We start from the raw sequence: 20,830 nt of genomic DNA on the forward strand, positions 1-20,830 counted from the left end.
TTATCCAGCTATGTGTCCAGGTTAAGGCCTTAACACAGTACTGAAACAGAAGACTGTTAACTTTTCACCATTCCCAAACCTCAGGTAGATTAGAAACAGATGTCTATCCACAGCTCTTTAGCTATTATGGATGGCTAATTAGATGTGGGTATGGACTACATTGCCGTCAACTCAGATAATACTCATTGCTCTTTTAACAAGGTAATACATAAATTGTATATTTATGTCTGTTTTTGTTTTAGGATGTATGTAGTAATCAGTTTAGTGATGCTACTGTGTGATTGAATGAAATTCTGAGTAGATCATTAAGAGTTCTTTTCTAACCACTATAATATTCAAGAGTAGTCATTTAGAATGTCTTTAATTTCCTCCAGTTGGTAGCCCAATAGTGTATTGCCTTAAATGTTCAAAAAGTATGCCTCTGCCATTTGCAGTAACTGGAAACCTTAGGAATTTCTGCCAAAGTTCTTCAAAGCACAAAGCTGAAGTATGTATTGAAATGCCTGAGTCAGCTGCTCAAGGGGTATACTGACTGCACTCCTGCTGATTTTTCTGGGTAAAAAAACCTCTTTGGTGATCCAAGGCAGCTGGCTTTTACTCTCTCTGCCCAGAAGCACATGTATTTTAACTATGCACAAAAAGCACAGAGATATACTACATCTAAATGCTAGCATTGGAATTGTTACATTTTCTATTATTATGTTTAATTTCGGCAGATCTTTTAAAATAATATATAAGAAAATAACTTTAACTCTTCTACTGATAACCATTAATTTTTTTTTTTTTTGAGACAGAGTCTTGCTCTGTGGCCAGGGTGGAGTGTAGTGGTGTGATCTCAACTCAGTGTAACCCCTGCCTCCTGGGTTCAAGCAATTCTCCTGCCTCAGGCTCCTAAGCACCTGGGACTACAGGTGTGCACCACCAAGCCCAGCTGATTTTTTTATTTTTAGTAGAGACGGGGTTTCACCATGTTGGCCGGGATGGTCTCCATCTCTTGACCTCATGATCTGCTTCTCTCGGCCTCCCAAAGTGCTGGGATTACAGGCGTGAGTCACCATGCCCAACCACCATTAAAATTTTTCAACTCTTTTCTAACTTTCTAATTTAGGGAAGGAAAAAGAAATATACCTACTGTATTCATTGAATGTTTAGTATGTGCCTGAAATTTTTATTTGCTTAGTGTTACTTCCATTTTATAGATGAGGACCTCAGAGCAGTTAAGTACAGTCACATAGCTTTGAGTAGTGAGCACAGTTAGGATTTTAACCAGGTCTTCTTGATTCTAAAGGAATCTCATCATACTGTAGAATGAGCTATCAACTATTAGGCTATTAAAGGCTATCATCAACCTTATTAAATTAAAAAAACCAAGGTGCAGCATGATAAGAATAATATACTACCATATGCATGATCAGATATACATGCACATATATGTGTTTATTTTTATACATGCTTAGCATATCAGGTATCTTTTGAATGCTTGCCTCCAGGAATAGAGACAGAGTAGCTAGAAATTGGGATTTTTATTATAAAATTTTAACGCTTGAGTTTTGTTTTATGTGCATGTATTACCTATTTACAGGAGAAACTGTGTGCACCACTGTGCCCAGCCAGTTTGTCTAGTTTTTGAAACAAGAACACCATGCCTCAAGTGACAGTAATTGTAGTCATGACTGAAGTAAAAGAAGTATTTTATGAGTTTTAAAATTGAACTTAAAAAAGCTTTTTATCTACTGAAAGCTTGATTTTCATTCGGGGCAAAATTAATGGAAATAGAGTATTTTAAACAAGCAAGGGGGATTAGTTGAGTTGGCTTTGTGCTTATCAGATCATACCTTATCTTGAATATACTTTATTTTTGTGCTTGATTTTAAGAACTGTAATGACCTATTTACATAGCTGTCTCCCCTACAAGGCTGGGCATTCCCTGAGGGATGGTATCCATACCTCATCTGCCCTTGTATCTTTACTGGCTAGCCTAATTCCTGACACTTGGTAGGTAGCTAATAAAAGTTGCCTTGAGTTGAATGGAAATAGAAATACTTAGTTTAGTATGGGGAGGAGAGAGAAGAGAAAAATCTATCTTCCGATAATTATAGAGTTCTCATGTAGAAGAGAGATTAAGTTTGTTCTGTATGGCTTCAGAAGACAGAGAACCGATGGGTAGAAGTATCGAGAAGTTTCTAAAGGTTGAGTCATCTAGATCCTAGACGGCTCTGTCCTAAAAGGTACTGAATCTTTCTTTGTATCATGGGTTATACCAAAAAAGCAAAAAAGAAAAAAAAAAGGAAGGTACTGAATCTATCTCCAGGGGATTCATGGCTCTTTAACTTACTTTTTCCCCCCACTTTGTGTTTGTTTGTTTGTTATTGAGGAAGAATCTCACTCTGTCTCCCAGGCTGGAGTGCAGTGGCATGATCTCAGCTCACTGCAACCTTTGCCTCCTGAGTTCAAGTGATTCTCCTGCCTCAGCCTCCTGAGTAGCTGGGACTACAGGTGTGTGCCACCATGCCCAGCTAATTTTTTGTGTTTTTGGTAGAGACAGGGATTTACCATGTTGACCAGGCTGATCTTGAACTCCTGACCTCAAGTGATTCACCCACCAGCACCTCCCAAAGTGCTGGGATTACAGGCATGAGCCACCCATGCCACCCGCACCCAGCCATTTCCCCTACTTTGTTATAGATATAGCATGTATGTGAATATGTTACTTACCATTTATTATAGGAAGCAAAATTACTAACCTCCTTCTTTGATTTTGTTGTTCATAGTCAAGTTCATCCGAGAAGTAACGCCATACATCAAGAAGCCATCATTAGTATCAGACCTGCCGTGGGAAGGTGCAGCTCCCCAGTCACCAAGCTTTAGTGGCAGTGAGGACTCTGGTTCACCAAAACACCAGAACAGTACCAAGGACAGAAAGATCATCCCTCTCAAAATGTGCTTTGCTGCCAGAAACCTAAGCATGCCGGATCTGGAAAACAGGTGAGCTCTACCTAACAAAAACATCATACCTACAGCTTTACAAGCTTAAGGGCATGTTCAATATTATATGACTCTGTTAACTAAATTATACGGAGGAAAACATCAGTCTGAGGTTAGAGATGCATTTTTGGGTTCCACATTTTAAATTATTCCACATATATGTACATGTATATGTGTGGAAAAAATTTTGGGCAGACACACAAGAAACTGTTAATGGGTTATCCCTAGGGCATTAAATAAGATTAAAGGGGAGAAAGAAAGAGGTAGCATCTTCTCTTTCTTTTATATATTTCTTTTTTTTTTTAGGCTGGGCCTCAGCGTAATCCTATTGAGCATGATTTTTAAGTCATCACCTCTCTTCAGAGAATCTTTTATATATTTCTATAATGTTATTTTTTCACTATAAATATGAATTACTTTGTAATTGAAACAAAGTATTGCTAAAGAGTAATTTAAAAATATCTCTTTAGATGGAAATTCCTTATATTGTAGGTAGTATAGAGTTAGAGATCTGCATTATGGTTCTGGCTAAATCAACCAGCAGTGTGACTTTGGCAAGTTAGCTTCCCTTTACCTCAGTTTCCTCATTTGCAAAATTAGAAAATTAGAATGGGTAATTTCTGATGTCCCCCCTAGTTCTATAATCATATGCATTCTGTAATGAATTAACTTTGTCTTCATTAACTCAGTGAAGTGGCATGGTAGACTGAATGTTAGGGTAGAAATAGCTATTTCTCCTACAAGGCTGAACATTTCTTGAGGAATAGGATCCATGCCTCATTTCCCCTTGTATCTTTACTGGCTAGTCTAATTCCTGACACTTGGTAGGTAGCTAATAAAAGTTGATTGAGTTAAATGGAAATAGAAATACTTAGCTTAGTATGGAAATACTAAGTATAGAAATAGAAATACTTAGGTTGGTATGAAAATACTAAGTATAGAAATAGAAATAGTAATACTTAGCTTATTTTTTTTTTTTTTTTGAGACTGAGTTTTGCTCTTTTTTTTTTTTTTTTTTTTTTTTGAGACTGAGTTTCACTGTTTTTACCCAGGCTGGAGTGCAATGGCACGACCTCGGCTCACTGCAACCTCCACCTTCTGGGTTCAAGCAATTCTTCTGCCTCAGCCTCCCGAGTAGCTGGGACTACAGGCGCACACCACCATGCCCAGCTAATTTTTGTATTTTTAGTAGAGACGGGGTTTCACCTTGTTGACCAGGATGGTCTCGATCTCTTGACCTCGTGATCCACCCGCCTCGGCCTCCCAAAGTGCTGGGATTATAGGCATGAGCCACCATGCCCAGCCTGAGTTTTGCTCTTGCTTGTGCCCAGGCTGGAGTGCAGTGGCACGATCTTGGCTCACCACAACCTCCAGCTCCCAGGTTCAAGTGATTCTCCTGACTCAGTCTCCTGAGTCGCTGGAATTACAAGCATATGCCACCACACTTAGCTAGTTTTTTTTTTATATTTTTAGTAGAGACAGGGTTTCTCCATGTTGGTCAGGCTGGTCTTGAACTCTTGACCTCAGGTGATCCACCTGCCTCAGCCTCCCAAAGTGCTGGGATTACAAGTGTGAGCCTCCATAGCCAGCCTAAAATAAGAAAAGTCTTAACTGACTATTATGTAAACACATTTTGAAAGTTGTATTGTGATATATTTGTATTGTTGGCTTTCTTTTAAAAGTTCAAGACATTGTAAAGATTTCTTGGTGCTACATATAGATTTATTTCTGAAAGGTTGTGTGTATGTTGAATCATCTAAGTTCATCATAGCTTGATCTTTAAAAAAATTTTATATTCTTTCCATGAAGTAAGAATTTAATTTGCGCTGGGTGAGGGGGCTCAGGCCTGTAATCCTAGCACTTTAGGAGGCTAAGACAGGTGGATCACTTGAGGTCAAGAGTGTGAGGCCAGTCTGGCTAACATGGTGAAACCCTGTCTCCACTAAAAATACAAAAATTAGCCAGGTGTGGTAGCAGGCATCTGTAATCCTAGCTACTTGGGAGGCTGAGGCAGGAGAATCACTTGAAGCTGGGAGGCAGAGGTTGCTGTGACCCACGATGGTGCCACTGCTCTCCAGTCTGGGTGACAGAGCAAGAGTCCATCACACACACACACAGAAAATAATAAATAAACAAATGAGATACATTTGAGCCAGACATGGTGTTGGCTCACACCTATCATCCCAACACTTTGGGAGGCTGAGGCAGGAGGATTGATTGAGGCCAGAAGTTTAAGACTAGCCTGGGCAGCATAACAAGACTATCTCCACAAAAAAAAAAAAAAGGAAAAAGCTATAGAGACCTTGGTCTGTTAGTCATGGGATTTTTTTTTAAAGTTAGGGACATAGTGGGAGGTGGGGAGGGATAGCCTGGGGAGAAATGCCAAATGTGGGTGAAGGGGAGAAGAAGAGCAAAGCACACTGCCATGTGTGTACCTACGCAACTGTCTTGCATGCTCTGCTCATGTACCCCAAAACCTATAATCCAATAAAAAATTAAAAAAAAGTTAGGGACATAGAGAATTAGATAGAGAAACAATGTAATGAAGAACAAATTGCAATTACATTTGTCAACTAGCTGTCAGGCTGAGAAAAGTACAGAGTCGATTTTGTCATAAATCATTTCTTTTTGTTTGTTTGTTTGAGACAGGGTTTTACTTCTGTCACCCAGGCTAGTAGAGTACAATGGCATGGTCTTAGCTCACTGCAACCTCTGCCACCTGGGCTCAACTAATTCTCCTGCCTCAGTCTTCCAAGTACCTAGGACAAAGGTACATGCCACTGTGCCCAGATAATTTTTGTATTTTTTGTAGAGACGGGGTTTTGCCACATTGCCAAGAGTGGTCTCAAATTCCTGGGTTCAAGCAATCCACTCGCTTAAGTGTTGGGATTACAGGTGTGAGCCACCACGCCCAGCCATAACTCATTTCTGAGAATAGGAACCTATAGTGCTGCTCATGTAGCTGGGTACTAAAGAAAAGGTAAAACATTATAAAGTTTCTATAGAAACCTGGAGTTGTGGGAGTGGGGAAATATGGAAGGAAGAAGATGTGACTTGGCTGTATTGCTAAAAGTTGTGCTATTTCATCATCCACTAAGGATTGAAGTCCAGTAAACTTGGTCTTTATTAAAACTTGGGGGCTGAATTCTCTTTGACATATTTATATGCTAAAGACATTTAAGTCGGGCACAATGGCTCATGCCTGTAATCCCAGGACTTTGGGAGGCTAAGGCAGGCAGATCACCTGAGGTCAGGAGTTTGAGACCAGCCTGACCAACACAGTGAAACCCCATCTCTACTAAAAATACAAAAAAAAAAAAATAGCCAGGCATGGTGAAGCATGCCTGTAATCTCAGCTACTCAGGAGGCTGAGGCATGAGAATAACTTGAACCCCGGGGGGCGGAGGTTGCAGTGAGCTGAGATCATGCCATTGCCCTCCAGCCTGGGCAACAAGAGCAGAATTCCGTCTCAAAAAAAAAAAAAAAGACATTTGGTCATGGTCACATGTGAAATAGATCTTCAGAACCAAATGGAGAAGGCAGTCTGGGGCTACAAGAGTTCTACTGTTATACCTTCCTTTTTAGTAAATGGTCAGTCTACTTGACTATAGCATACTATATAAGGAAAGGTCTTAGAAGATCCAAGCTAGTTCTGAGATTCTCAGTCTTAATGCTGCAAAATAACTTGTTTCTAATTTTACTTAAGATATCAAAATTTGGCTGGGCATGGTGGCTCACACTTGTAATCCCAGCACTTTGGGAGGCCAAGGCAGCAGATCATTTGACCTCAGGAGTTTGAGACCATCCTGGCCAATGTGGTGAAACCCCGTCTCTACTAAAAATACAAAACTTATCTGGGTGTGGTGGGGCGCACCTGTAATCCCAGCTACTCAGGAGGCTGAGATAGGAGAATTGCTTGAACCCTGGAGGCAGAGGTTGCAGTGAGCTGAGGTTGTGCCACTGCACTTCAGCCTGGGCTACAGAGCAAGACTGTCTCAAAGAAAAGAAAGATAACAAAATTTGCAAATGATTTGCTTTTTGTAAAATATAAATTGGAAGAAATTCAAGGTTATTCCTATGATGATACCACTTTTACTTGCATTTGCATGCCTTTTTACACATGAAGTAAAGCAGTAAGATTACAAGGGTTGGCAAAAAATATGCATAACTTCAGCTATACTTGTGGGAATGTGAACATCTATGTGTATTGGCAGAAAAAAATGTATAAAGCCATTGGCTAACTGGACCTCAGCTATGAGAGAAGATAGAAGTTAGGAAGATAGGCTTCGTAGTTTTGGTCAAGCTTTTTGTTTTCCACAGCCTTGCATTTCCCTTGTATAAAATAAGATTATAGGAGGATTAAATAAGACCATAATTGTAGAATCTCAAGTTATTATAGGCATTGTTAATGTTCTTGTGATATTTAATAAGTTCCTTAATTTCTCTGTCCCCCTGTTTTCTCTGTCTGTAGGATGGATATAATAATGTCTCCTCAACTCTACACTTTAGAAGTACTTTGAGAATAAATAATATCTATAAAATAATTCAGGGCCAGGAGCAGTGGCTCATGCCTGTAATCCCAGCACATTGGGGGACCAAGATGGACGGATAACTTGAGGCCAGGAGTTTGAGAAACTGTCCCTACTAAAAATAAAAGATTAGCCAGGCATGGTGGCACACACCTGTAACCCCAGCTACTCAAGAGGCTGAGGCACAAGAATTGCTTGAACCTGGGAGGTGGAGGTTGCAGTGAGCCGAGATTGTTCTGCCTCAAAAAGAAAAATAAAATAATAAAATACCTCGAAGCTCACTGGTCCTTAAATTTATCTCAGCTCTGTTAAAAGAAATATCCATTTGTTTATCTGGTTTATTTAATTATTATTATTTTTTCGAGATGGAGTTTCTTTTGATCTCGTTGACCAGGCTGGAGAGCAATGGCGCAGTCTCAGCTCACTGCAACCTCCACCTCCCGTGTTCAAGCGAGTCTCCTGCCTCAGCCTCCAGAGTAGCTGGGACTACAGGTGCATACCACCACACCTGGCTAATTTTTGTATTTTTAGTAGAGATGGGGTTTTGCCACGTTAGCCAGGCTGGTCTCGAACTTCTGACCTCAGGAGATCTACCTGCCTTGGTCCCCCAAAGTGCTGGGATTGCAGGCCTAAGCCCCAGGTCCAGCCTGTTTATTTTTTATTAATGGTCACTTGAACACTTTCCAGTTTGGAGTTAGTATTAATAAAGTAACTGAATATTTTTGTACAAGTGTTTTTGTTGGCATACATTTTCATTTCTTTTTCTTTTTTTTTTTTTTCTGGTTTAAAGGCCTCAGAAAGATTTTCATTTCTGTTGGGTAAATTCATAGGAGTGGAATTGCAGTCAAAGGGTAGGTGCATGTTTAGTTTTTAAAAAACTGCCAGGCTGGGCTCAGTGGCTCTTGTCTGTAATCCTCGCACTTTGGGAAGTTGAGGCAGCTGGATCACCTTAGGTCAGGAGTTTGAGACCAGCCTGGCCAACATAGTGAAACCCCGTCTCTACTAAAACTAAAAAAATAAAGAAACTGTCATACTTTCTTCTTTCTTCCAAAGTAATTATGCCATTTTATGTTTCCACCAATATATGAGAGTTTTCATTGCTCCACATTCTCACCAACATTGATAGTGTCAGTCTTTTTTTTTTTTTTGAGTTGAAGTTTCATCCTGTCACCAAGCTGGAGTTCAGTGGTGCGATCTTGGCTCACTGCAACCTCTGCCTCCCAAGTTAAAGCGATTCTTCTGCCTCAGCCTCCTGAGTAGCTGGGACTACAGGCATGTGCCACCATGCCTGGCTAATTTTTTGTATTTTTCTTAGAGGTGGGGTTGCACCATGTTAGCCAGGATGGTCTCAATCTCCTGATTTTGTGATCCACCCACCTTGGCCTCCTAAAGTGCTGGGATTACAGGTGTGAACCATTGCTCCCAGCCTGTCTGTCTTTTTAATATTTGCCTTTCTGGTGGGTGTGTAGTGGAATCTTTTTGTGGCTTATCCTTCATTCTTAACTAAAGCCTTCACTTTCCAAACCAGAAATGTGTTTGATATTAGAGGGAAATATCCTTTTTTTCTGCTTTACTACTTTGAGTTGGTTCCATAGAGCTGAGAAAAAGTGTTAATGATCAGAAAGAATACGTACAGGGGAAGAGGAAATTTACTTAACTTCTTCTACCTTGAGTTTTCAAGACCTCACTTGATGCATCTGGTAATTATTTATTTTTATTTTTATTTATTTGAGACGGAGTCTTGCTCTGTCGCCAGGCTCGAGTGCAGTGGCGAGATCTCGGCTCACTGCAAACTTCGCCTCCCCCCCTGCCAGGTTCAAGTCATTCTCCTGCTCAGCCTCCCGAGTAACTGGGACTACAGGCATGCACCACCATGCCCAGCTAATTTTTTTGCAATTTTAATGGAGACAGGTTTTCATCAAGTTGGCTAGGATGGTCTCGATCTCTTGACCTCGTGATCCGCCCGTCTCAACCTCCCAAAGTGCTGGGATTACAGGCGTGAGCCACTACTCCTGGCCGAATCTGTTAATCATAAGCATTTCATTCGGGAAAGCAAACAGTTCATAAATAATGATGAAGTCCAGGGAGAGAACATGAGCCCCTTCCTTAGTAATCAGTGTTGTGGGCAGTATGAACTTTAGGAAGAAAAAGGTGTTCTTAAACACTCCTTTTCAGAAATGTAAATTCATGTTCTTTGCGTTGCTTCACAGTGCCTTAGTCATCTTCACATTGACTATTTTCTATGTACAAGGTAAACTGTCGCTTTACAATGTGTAAAATTATATGATTATTACTAAGTTTAACATATAAGTTATATCAAAGACTTTGCTACACCGGAGAAATAAAGTAAGCTGGACTTACAGAATTGTGTGTACCTAAACATTGATTTGATTCATCTGATCAAAATGTTAATTGTATTTCTCAGGAAATCCTCAGGGGTTTGACAAGAGGCTAAAACTTTACACATTATAACTGTCTCCTCTTCTCCCTTGTGGGGCCAAATGATTACTGGCAGACTGCCTCCATATTTTTATTAGCAAAGTTTTCGTTGGAATCTTCTTTTAAAATAGCAGTAGCCTTTACAAATTACTTTGTTCCCTTTGTCAGTTTTAATGGTTTCTTCAAAGATCTTCTATGTTTGGATCCTAGACTCATCAGTCTTATTTTGGAGTTTGTTTTCTGTTTCTTCTTATTTAATTTTCCCATTTCACAATCCCTTTTCTAGAAAAATCACAGAATTGTTCTTTTCATTAAAAAACTGGTGAACTGTTAGTGGGAAATAACTTACTGTCTGTTGTCATCTTTTTTCAGCCCAGTGGTCTTAGTATCTACTTGTGTTTAACAAGGCTTAGTTTGATTTTATAACAGATTTATTTTCCATTCTTCTAGTTATTAATAACTAGGATCTCTGACATCAAGATTTTTAGAACATAGACTGTGTCAAGGGAGAAATGTCTGAGAGATTGTCCTAGGAATTGTAGGATGTGTAAAGACTTTCAGAAGGTGAACATTGTATACCTTGAGAAGGATGAACTGTTTCCTATCTTTAGTGCTAAGTAGGTCAGTAGGAGGAGTGAAGGAAATTTCTGGTCAAGGTTTTGCGGCTGAACTTCTAGCATATGCTTAAAAGATGTTATACTGCTTACAGTGCCAAAGCAACTAGATGGAAATAACTAGTCCCTCTAGAAAATAGCCTGATATATCATCTGAACTAAGGACATCATTACCCCCACAACCCAGTTTGGTGGAATAAGAGTGATTCTGAATCTTTTGCTAAATGAAGGTGGGGCAGTCACTGGCCACTGGGTGTGGGGAATGCTGACAGGGTTTCAGCCAGCCTCTTTATACCATGCAGAGTAAAGCTGCATGCTCTACTGTCACTTCCAGAGGTAACTGGTACCACGCTTTCCGGCCTCTTAGGGATTCTCCAACATGGATTAGCTGGGATGTGACTCTCCACTTTTCTTAAGTTGGCTTTTTCTTAAGTCATTTAACTCCTCTATCTGTTTACTAGCTTCCAAACTTTTGTTGTAGTCATTCCTCTCTTGTTCTCCTTGGATTTGTAAATATTATACGTAAAAAAAAAAATCCCCTTTGCATTGGAACCGAACAAAAAAATCCCCTTTACGTTTCGTGGTGACTTCTTTTTTGTTTGTTTTGAGACAGAGTTTCGCTCTTGTTACCCTGGCTGGAGTGCAATGGCTCAATCTCGGCTCACAGCAACCTCCGCCTCCTGGGTTCAAGCAGTTCTCCTGCCTCAGCCTCCCAAGTAGCTGGGACTACAGGTGTGCGCCACCATGCCCAGCTAATTTTTGTATTTTTAGTAGAGACAGGGTTTCACCATGATGACCAGGATGGTTTCAATCTCTTGACCTCGTGATCCACCCACCTTGGCCTCCCAAAGTGCTGGGATTATAGGCGTGAGCCACTGCTCCCGGCCTCATGGTGACTTCTTACGTACAACCCCAAAAGCACAATCCATAAGGAAAAATTGACAAGTTAAACATCTTTAAAATTTATAACTTAAGCTCTGCAAAAGACACTTAAGAGAATGAAAAGACAAGCCACACATTGGGAAAACAATCTTTACAAAGTACATATCCAATAAAGGACTGGTATTTCAAATATACAAAGGAACCAAGCACGGTGGCTCATGCCTGTAATCTTAGCACTTCAGGAGGTCAAGGCAGGAGGGTCACTTGAGCCCAGGAGTTCAAGACCAGCCTGACAACACAGTGAAACCTCACCGCTACAAAACCTTTTTTTAAAAAAAGTAGTTGGGAGCTGGGTTCGGTGGTTCACACCTGTAATCCCAGCACCTTTGGAGGCCGAGGCAGGCAGATCACAAGGTTAGCAGTTTGAGACCAGCCTGACCAATATGGTGAAACCCTGTCTCTATTAGCCGGATATGGTGGCACATGCCTGTAGTCTCAGCTACTTGGGAGGCTGAGGCAGAAGGATCACTTGAACTCGGGAGGCAGCAGTTGCACTAAGTTGAGATCACACCACTGCACTTCAGCCTGAGCGACAGAGCGAGAGTCTGTCTCAAAAAAAAAAAAAAAAAGGAGTTAGGTGTGGTGGTGTACACTTGTAGTCCCAGCTAACTGGGAGGCTGAGGTGGGAGGATCACTCAAGACCTGTGTGGTCGAGGCTGCAATGGGCTCTTAGGAGGGAAGGATTCCTGCCCAGTAATCTGTGAATCTGTGTCCCTACTGATGACTTCTGTGTAGTCTTTCATTCTTCTTGGGTTTAATTAAATCTTACCAGGTCATTTTTCTCTTTATTGTAATTCATCTCACATCCTACCATAAAATTATTTTATTGTTACTTATTTATTTATTTATTGAGGTGGGGTCTCACTCGGTCATCTGGCTGAGGTTGCACTGAGCCAAGATTGTGCCACTGCACTCCAGCCTGTATGACAGAGTGAGACTCCGTCTCAAAAAAAAAAAAGTTGCTGGGCATGGTGGCTCACACCTTGTAATCCCAGCACTTTGGGAGGCTGAGGCGGGCAGATCACCTGAGGTTCAGAGTTCGAGACCAGCCTGACCAATATGATGAAACCCTGTCTCTTTAAAAAAAAAAAAAGTTACCAATTAATATCCGGACTTACACTGCTATTAAAGGCCCTCTAAATTCTGGAATGAAGCTACCTCTCACTATATTTTTATAGGATAGGAAATCAAATGAAGACCTTATCAGAACTGTATCTAAATCAAAAGCAAATAGCTTAAAACTTGGTATCTAAAGATTTTCCTCTGAGTGATACGAATTTTCAAATACAGACTTTTCTTAAGCATTTTGGCTGTTTACAACTCTTGTTTTATGCCTCCTATTTTCTAGAACTTTTGTCCTAATTTTGCTGTTACCAGAGAATTTGAACAGCATATAAAAGATGGATAGACTGGTAGGTAGGCCTGGAAGTAGCTAGATGATCTGTTTTTTTTTTTTTTTTTTCATCACTCTATCACTAATACCAATGCCTAACACAATATTAGGCATATAGTAGGTGCTCAATAGATGTTACTTAAGAAAGTATAGACCAAGTAGAATTCAAATGAAAATGATTATTTGCAATACAAAATATAATAGAGTATTTAGAATTTTTGTTTGTTTTGTTTTTTTTTTATTTCTGAGTATTTGAAATTATAAAGGGTTTAGAAACTGTGACAAAAAAGCTTCAAAGCAGAAATGCTAGTGTACATGTAAATTGCTTATCTTTTTTGAAAAGTGGCATAGAATCTGATGATAATGCTTTAAGGCAGCAAAAACTGTCTTCAGAAAATAATGTAAAGAAAACTCACTCGCAGTTTGTCAGTTTGTAGCCTACCATGAAAAACCTCCTAATGGCTGTTTTTTTTTTTTTTTTTTTTCATTGTAAAAGATATGTGTTTACAGCAGAGTCTATGTGTTAGTCATTTATTTATTTGACTTTTAAAATTCATCTTCACAATAACTTTGATTAAAACACAAAACAATATTCAGATTGCTTTATAAAGAATTTGTTTAATGTATATTTAAAATATTTTAGCTGTTTTCTAAAGGTTACTTTGGAAATATAGATTGTTCTTGGTGAGCATTAACTAATGCAGAACAGTATAGTGTTGATCTCTTAACTATTTTTCTACCATAACTTATTGAATGATTAATCATATAAAATTATCCAAACACAGTTTCAAATTTTCATAAAGAGTAATAATCTTCTGCTATTTTTTTATCTTTTTTTTTTTTAGACAGTCTTGCTCTGTCATCCAAGCTGCAGTGCAGTGGCGTTATCTTGACTCACTGCAACCTCCGCCTCCTGGGTTCAAGTGATTCTCCTGCCTCAGCCTCCCGAGTAGCTGGGATTACAGGCATGTAATCCCATGCCCAGCCAATTTTTGTATTTTTGGTTGAGATGGGGTTTCGCCATTTTGACCAGACTGGTCTCAAACTCCTGTCTTCAGGTGATCCGCCTAACTTGGCTTCCCAAAGTGCTGGGATTACAGGTGTGAGCCACCATGCCCGGCTGCTAATTTTCTGTTTAATTTATTTCACATAATGTAAATTTCAGTGTATCATTTGGCAGTAGGTATTTGTAACCTGTCACTACTTTATACTAGAATTTTCTAAATGTTTAAAAGAATATCCGTTCCTTCTTTACAGTGTGCCTATGTGGTTCGGCAAGCATGCTTTTCATTTCTTAGACATAGAAATTAAGGCAAAGTGATCTACTATAGACTCTATAGTAGGTTCCCTAATTGTAGCTTATGACATTAACACTGAAACAACAGATCCAGCAGTTGGTCTTTCTTTTTAAAATTTTTTCTTGGGTTCAGTAACTAGCCCCAGTTGGTCTTTCTGAATTTGGTTTTTTTTTTTGAGACAGAGTCTCTCTCTGTTGCCCAGCCTAGAGTGCAGTGGCACAATCTCTGGTATTACAGGTGCACACCACTACACCCAGCTAACTTTTTTGTATTTTTAGTAGAGATGGGGTTTCACCATGTTAGCCAGGCTGGTCTCAAACTCCTGATCTCAGGCAATTTGCCTGCCTCAGTCTCCCAAAGTGCTGGATTACAGGCATGAGCCACCATGCCTGGCCAAGAAAGTATCTTTATTTGAGTATACAAATTTATTTGAAGAATGCAAAATTAATATAGATTTGCAGTTATGTAGTTTAAACCTGGAGGTTTGGTGACTTGTGTCCTAGCTCACTTTTTGTTTTCTCTTTTTCCACACAGATTGATAGAGCTACATTCTCCTGATAGCAGGAACACGTTGATCCTACGCTGCAAAGATACAGCCACAGCACACTCCTGGTTCGTAGCTATCCACACCAACATAATGGCTCTCCTCCCACAGGTATTGGCTGAACTCAACGCCATGCTTGGGGCAACCGGTGCAGCAGGAGGCAGTAAAGAGGTCAAGCATATTGCCTGGCTGGCAGAACAGGTAGGCTGCAAGGCAGGGCAGAGTCTCACCTGGTTCCTATTCAGAGCCAGGATGGTTCCTCATTTTGTGTATTTGTAATATTTATCATGCAGTTAGGTCCTGGATATCTAGCTTGGAGATCTTTTGTGTTGCAGTCTTTTGTTTCATCTCCCTTTTTCTGTTTCTACCTTTTGGCTATTTGTTGCTAATTATCAACTCAACCAGAAGTAGCTGACATGGTAATCATTATCATATAGTAACTAAAAAGAAGTTCTTATTACCATCTCTATCCTTAGTGACAGAGGATAATTTTCATGATTTTAGATCAGAGTCTGCTAACTTTTTCTGTAAAGTACAAGATAGCATCACAACTACTTGACTCTGCTGTTGTAGCAAGACAATAGTCATTGGCAATAGGAAAATGAATGGGTGTGGCTGTGTTTCAGTATAACTTTATTTACAAAAACAGGTAAACAAACTGGTGGTTGGCTGGATGTGGCCCTAGCGTCATAGTTTCTCAACCCTTGTTCTGGTCTACTGGAAGAGCTTCTAGGGACAGCAGGCTGTGGTTAATTCTCCTGCTCTGGGAAAAGTATAAAATATACAAAATATTTTATAAGCCACTAGACAGAGGTACAGTTGTCTTCCATACCTGAAAAGTGAAAAAAAGAGAAACAAGAAAGCCTGAGTAGATGTTGAGTGAAAGGAAAAGAAGAACTTGAAAACCCAAGTTGGCCGGGCACGGTGGCTCATGCGTGTAATCCCAGCACTTTGGGAGGCTGAGGCGGGTGGATCACGAGGTCGAGAGATCGAGACCATACTGGCCAACATGGTGAAACCCCATCTCTACTAAAAAATACAAAAAAATTAGCTGGGCATGGTGGCATGCGCCTCTAGTCCCAGCTACTTGGGAGACTGAGGCAGGAGAATTGCTTGAACCCAGGAGGTGGAGGTTGCAGTGAGCCGAGATTGGGCCACTGCACTCCAGCCTAGCGACAGAGCAAGACTCAGTGGCGTGATTTTGGCTCACTGCAAACTCCGCCTCGTGGGTTCAAGAGATTCTCCTGTCTCAGCCTCCAGAGTAGCTGGGACTACAGGCGTGCGCCACCACACCCAGTTATTTTTTGTATTTTTAGTAGAGATGGGGTTTCATCATATTGGCCAGGATGGTCTCAATCTCTTGGCCTCCCAAAGTGCTGGGATTACAGGCTTGAGCCACCACGCCCGGCCTTGAGAGTTTCTTTATGCACATAAAAAGAAAATATGAGGCAGGGTATGGTAGGTCATACCTGTAAAACCAATGCTTTGGGATGCTAAGGTGGGGGGATTGCTTGAGTCCAGGAGTTTGAGACCAACCTGGGCAACATGGTGAAACCCCAACTCTACAAAAAATTTTTAAAAAGTAGCTGCGTGTGGTAGCACGCACCTGTGTCCTTTCAAACATGCACTGTCCAAATTCTTTGGCTTCTGTGTCCAGGTAGATCAGATAAGGATATCAACATTATTTGCATATATTTGGTTCTTAAGTTTCTGAGTTTCTAACAGTAAATAGTAAAACTTCGGTTAGTAAGGGATTTATCCAAAAGTGCACATTAGTTCCTAAGTTTGGATGGTGAGAGTTCAGAGGATAGGGGATATTCCCTTTTTTTTTTTTTTTTTGGAGATGGACTCTTGCTCTGTCACCTGGGCTAGAGTGCAGTGGGGCAATCTCAGCTCACTGCAACTTCTGCCTCCTGGGTTCAAGCAATTCTCCTGCCTCAACTTCCCAAGGAGCTGGGATTACAGGCACACGCCACCACATCTGGCTAATTTTTGTATTTTTATTAGAGATGGGGGTTTTACCATGTTGGGGAAGCTGGTCTTAAACTCCTGACCTCAAGAGATCCGCCTGCCTCGGCCTCCAAAGTTCTAGAGTTACAAGCATGAGCCACTATGCCCAGCCCAATTCTCAGTAATTTTTTTCTTGTGTACATGCATATACACAAAAAACAAGCAAACAAGCCCCTAGTTATAAAATATTGTCCAAGTAGCCAGTTGTGGTGGTTCATGCCTCCCAGCATTTTGAGAGGCTGAGCCAGGAAGATCATGTGAGTCCAGGAGTTCGAAACCAGCCTGGGCAACATAGCAAGACCCTGAAACCCCGTCTCTACTAAAAATACAAAAATAAGCCAAGTGTGGTGGTGGGCACCTCTAATCCCAGCTACTTGGTAGGCTGAGGCAGAGAATTGCTTAAACTGGGAAGCAAAGGTTGCGGGGAGTGGAGATTGTGCCACTGCACTCTAGCCTGGGCAATAGAGCGAGACTCAGTCTCAAAAAAAAAAATAGTACCACTGCACTAATTCAAAGTGCTGCTTTTTTTCTTTTTTTTTTTTTTTCAGACAGAGTTTTGCTCTTTCGTCCAGGTCTGGGTTCAAGCAGTTGTCCTGCCTCAGCCTCCCAAGTAGCTGAGATTACAGGCATCCATCACCATGCCCCACTAATTTTTGTATTTTTTGTAGAGACAGGGTTTCACCATGTTGGCCTGGCTGGTCTCGAACTCCTGATTGGCCTTTAATGTATTTTGAAATACACTTTTTTTTTTTTTTTGAGATGAGGTCTCACTTTGTCACCTAGCTGGAGTGTAGTGGTGCAGTCTCAGCTCATTTCAACCTCTGCCTCCTGAGTTCAAGCAATTCTCCTGCCTCAACCTCCCAGGTAGCTGGGATTACAGGCACAAGCCACCATGCTCAGCTAATTTTTGCATTTTTAGTAGAGATTGAGTTTCACCATGTTGGCCAGGCTGGTGTCAAATTCCTGACCTCAGGTGATCTGCCCACATCAGCCTCCCAAAGTGCTGGGATTACAGGTATGACATACTAGCCTAGCCAATATATTATCATTAACTATAGTCACCATACTATGCAAAAGATTACCAGAATTTATTCATCCTGTTTAGTTGACACTTTGTACAATTTGACCAACCATCTCCACTTTCCCTATCTACTCCTTACCCCAGTCTCTGGGAACCACCATTCTACTCTTTACCATTTTTTTTCTTTTTTTTTTTGAGACAGGGTCTCATTCTTTCACTTGTGCTGGAATGCAGTGGTATAATCATGGCTCACTGCAGTCTCAACCTCCTGGGCTCAAGCAGTATTCCCATTTCAGCCTCCTGAATCGCTAAGACTACAGGCACGTACCATCACACCATTTTATTTTAAAATTATTTTTTAAAATAACTATTTTAATTTTTTTTTTTTTTCGAGATGGAATCTCATACTGTCACCTGGACAGGAATTCAGTGGCACAATCTCAGCTCACTGCAACCTCCACCTTTCAGGTTCAAGCATTTCTCCTGCTTCAGCCTCCCGAGTATCTGTAATTACAGACACCAACCACCGCGCCCAACTAATTTTTTCTATTTTTAGTAGAGACAGGGTTTTACCATGTTGGCCATGCTGGTCTCGAACTCCTGACCTCATGATTCACCCACCCTGGCTTCCCAAAGTGCTGGGATTATAGGCGTGAGCCACTGTGCCTGGCCAATATTTTAAGATTTTTAAGTTATTTTTTGTAGAGGTAGGGTCTCACTGTGTTGCCCAGGCTGGTCTTGAACTCCTGGGCTCAAGAGCTCTTCCTGCCTTAGCCTTTCAAAGTGCTGGGATTATAGGCATGAGCCACTGTGCCTAGCTTGGGTATATTACTTTTTTTTTTTTTTTGAGACAGAGTTTTGCTCTTGCTGCCCAGGCTGGAGTGCGATGGCACAATCTTGGCTTACCGCAACCTCTGCCTCCTGGATTCAAGCAAGTCTCATGCCTAAGCCTCCCAAGTATCTGGGATTATAAGCGTGTGTCACCATGCCTGGCTAATTTTATATTTTTAGAAGAGATAGGGTTTCATCATGTTGGTCAGGCTGGTCTTGAACTCTTGTGATTTACCTCAAGTGATTTACCCCCTCATCTACCCAAAGTGCTGAGATTATAGACATGAGCCACCACACCCAGCCCGGTATATTCTTTTTTTTTTTTTTCAGATATGGAACACTTCACAAATTTGCATGTCATATTTGCACAGGGGCCCTGCTAATCTTCTCTGTATCGTTTCAATTTTAGTATATGTGCTGCTGAAGCGAGTACCTGGTATATTCTTAAAAGGAAATTTTTTTGAGTACACCAAATGGAGGACATGTATTATCTATTAAATGAATTTTTTAAAGCATTTGAGTAGTTTTTTTAACTTTGTATGCCAAGACTTTTTTATTTTAGTGATATTTACATAATAAATATAATTTTAATCACTTAAGTTCTTCCTCATCACTGAAATAGGTGTTTTTCTTTATCCTTAGGCATCTTGAATTATCTGATATTGAGGGACCTCCTGAAATGGATTTTATTTTTTTCTTCTTTTTTTTCTTACTCAGTTTTGGCTCGCGAGAATGCTATGGCCTGATTAAGGCTGTCAAAAGCAGAATTCTCCCTTTAACTTTCACTTGCTTCTGCTTCAGTTTCTTCTACTGGTTCAGGAACTTTCTTTTTTTCTTTCTTCTTTGGAGGCTCACGTTCTCCAAGCATATTTTTCAGACAGGCATAACTTAGTTATTCACTTTTCTCACAAATATAACACTTAAATTCATGAAAGTAGTCCTGCCTTTGGGTGAACTCAGCTACTCTTCTGTTGTCAATTGTGTTCCTTGCTTTTATCACTTTACCAAGTAACTGTTGTTTATTGCCCTGATACTGTTTTGTACAAACTCTTTTATCCAAAAATAAAATAAATGCAACCTCTTTACTCTTCCTGGTATCTTTATATTTCATCATAGTAGTCTTTACAACTTTGTCATCCTTGAAAAATATCCAGTATAAGTTATTAATTGTCAGGGAATAGGCAAATTGGATATATGCTCTGTGCTTTTACTTGGAGCCAACTCACCACTCATGTCTTCAGGTGGGGCAAACCCAAGAGACCAGAAGAGAGAGAGCCCTTGGCTTAGCTGGGGCTTAAAAAAAAGAAAAGAAAAGCCAAAGGCCGGGTATGGGGTATGGTAGCTCACGCCTGTAATCCCAGCTTTTGGGAAGAACACCTGAGCCCAGGAATTGAAGACAAGCCTGGGTAACAAAGTGAGACCCCATCTTTTTTTTTTTTTTAACCCCAAACCACATTGAATGGGGTGACATTCCATCTCTACAAAAATTTAAAACTTAGGTAGAAGTGATGGTGGGCACCTGTGGTCCCTGATGTTTGGGAGACTGAGGTGGGAGAATTACTTGATCCCAGGAGATCGAGGCTACAGTGAGTCTCATGAGCCTGCAGTGAGTGTTCATGCTACTGCTCTTTTTTTGTTTGTTTATTTTTTGAGATGGAGTCTCACTCTGTAGCCCAGGCTGGAGTGCAGTGGCATGATCTTGGCTCACTGCAACCTCTGCCTCCCAGGTTCAAGCAGTTCTCCTACCTTTGCCTCTCAAGTAGCTGGGATTACAGGCATGAGCCACCATGCCTAGCTAACTTTTGTATTTTTTTTTTTTTTTTCAGACGGAGTTTTGCTCTTGTTACCCAGGCTGGAGTGCAATGGCATGATCTCAGCTCACCGCAACCTCCGCCCCCTGGGTTCAGGCAATTCTCCTGCCTCAGCCTCCTGAGTAGCTGGGATTACAGGCACACGCCACCGTGCCCAGCTAATTTTTTGTAATTTTTAGTAGAGACGGGGTTTCACCATGTTGACCAGGATGGTCTCGATCTCTGGACCTCGTGATCCACCCGCCTCGGCCTCCCAAAGTGCTGGGATTACAGGTGTGAGCCACCTCGCCTGGCTAATGCTACTGGTCTTTAGCCTGTGGAACAGAGTAAGACACTGTCTCAAATAAATAAATAATTGAATGAACGAATGAATGAATGAATGAAAAAACCAAGAAAAGGTTTATTTTCATAGT

General features: G+C 40.7%; 2 protein-coding genes, 1 non-coding gene and 1 pseudogene across 4 annotated transcripts in view; 1 reads left to right on the plus strand and 3 right to left on the minus strand.

The window, feature by feature from the left end:
* The window catches only part of SNTB2 (syntrophin beta 2), a 129,761-nt gene that overhangs the window by 58,074 nt on the left and 50,857 nt on the right, over positions 1-20,830 (plus strand). For both annotated transcript variants that reach the window (XR_008478117.2, XM_035281622.3), the window contains exons 2-3: positions 2,772-2,985; positions 14,735-14,945. Coding sequence is in view for 1 of the 2 variants with exons in the window: in XM_035281622.3 (XP_035137513.1) it covers positions 2,772-2,985; positions 14,735-14,945 (425 nt within the window). In the remaining variant the exon portion in view is untranslated. The remainder of the gene's footprint in view (positions 1-2,771; positions 2,986-14,734; positions 14,946-20,830) is intronic.
* Positions 1-20,830, minus strand: part of LOC144580524 (uncharacterized) — a 79,906-nt gene that overhangs the window by 4,865 nt on the left and 54,211 nt on the right. The window lies entirely within an intron of this gene.
* LOC118149795 (small nucleolar RNA SNORD115) lies at positions 3,299-3,374 on the minus strand (annotated as a pseudogene).
* Positions 18,933-19,039, minus strand: LOC118149845 (U6 spliceosomal RNA). The gene has a single exon (XR_004737555.1). It is a non-coding gene; the product is annotated as a U6 spliceosomal RNA (small nuclear RNA).

Source organism: Callithrix jacchus, chromosome 20 (assembly GCF_049354715.1).
Source record: "Callithrix jacchus isolate 240 chromosome 20, calJac240_pri, whole genome shotgun sequence".
Taxonomy (NCBI): domain Eukaryota; kingdom Metazoa; phylum Chordata; class Mammalia; order Primates; family Cebidae; genus Callithrix; species Callithrix jacchus.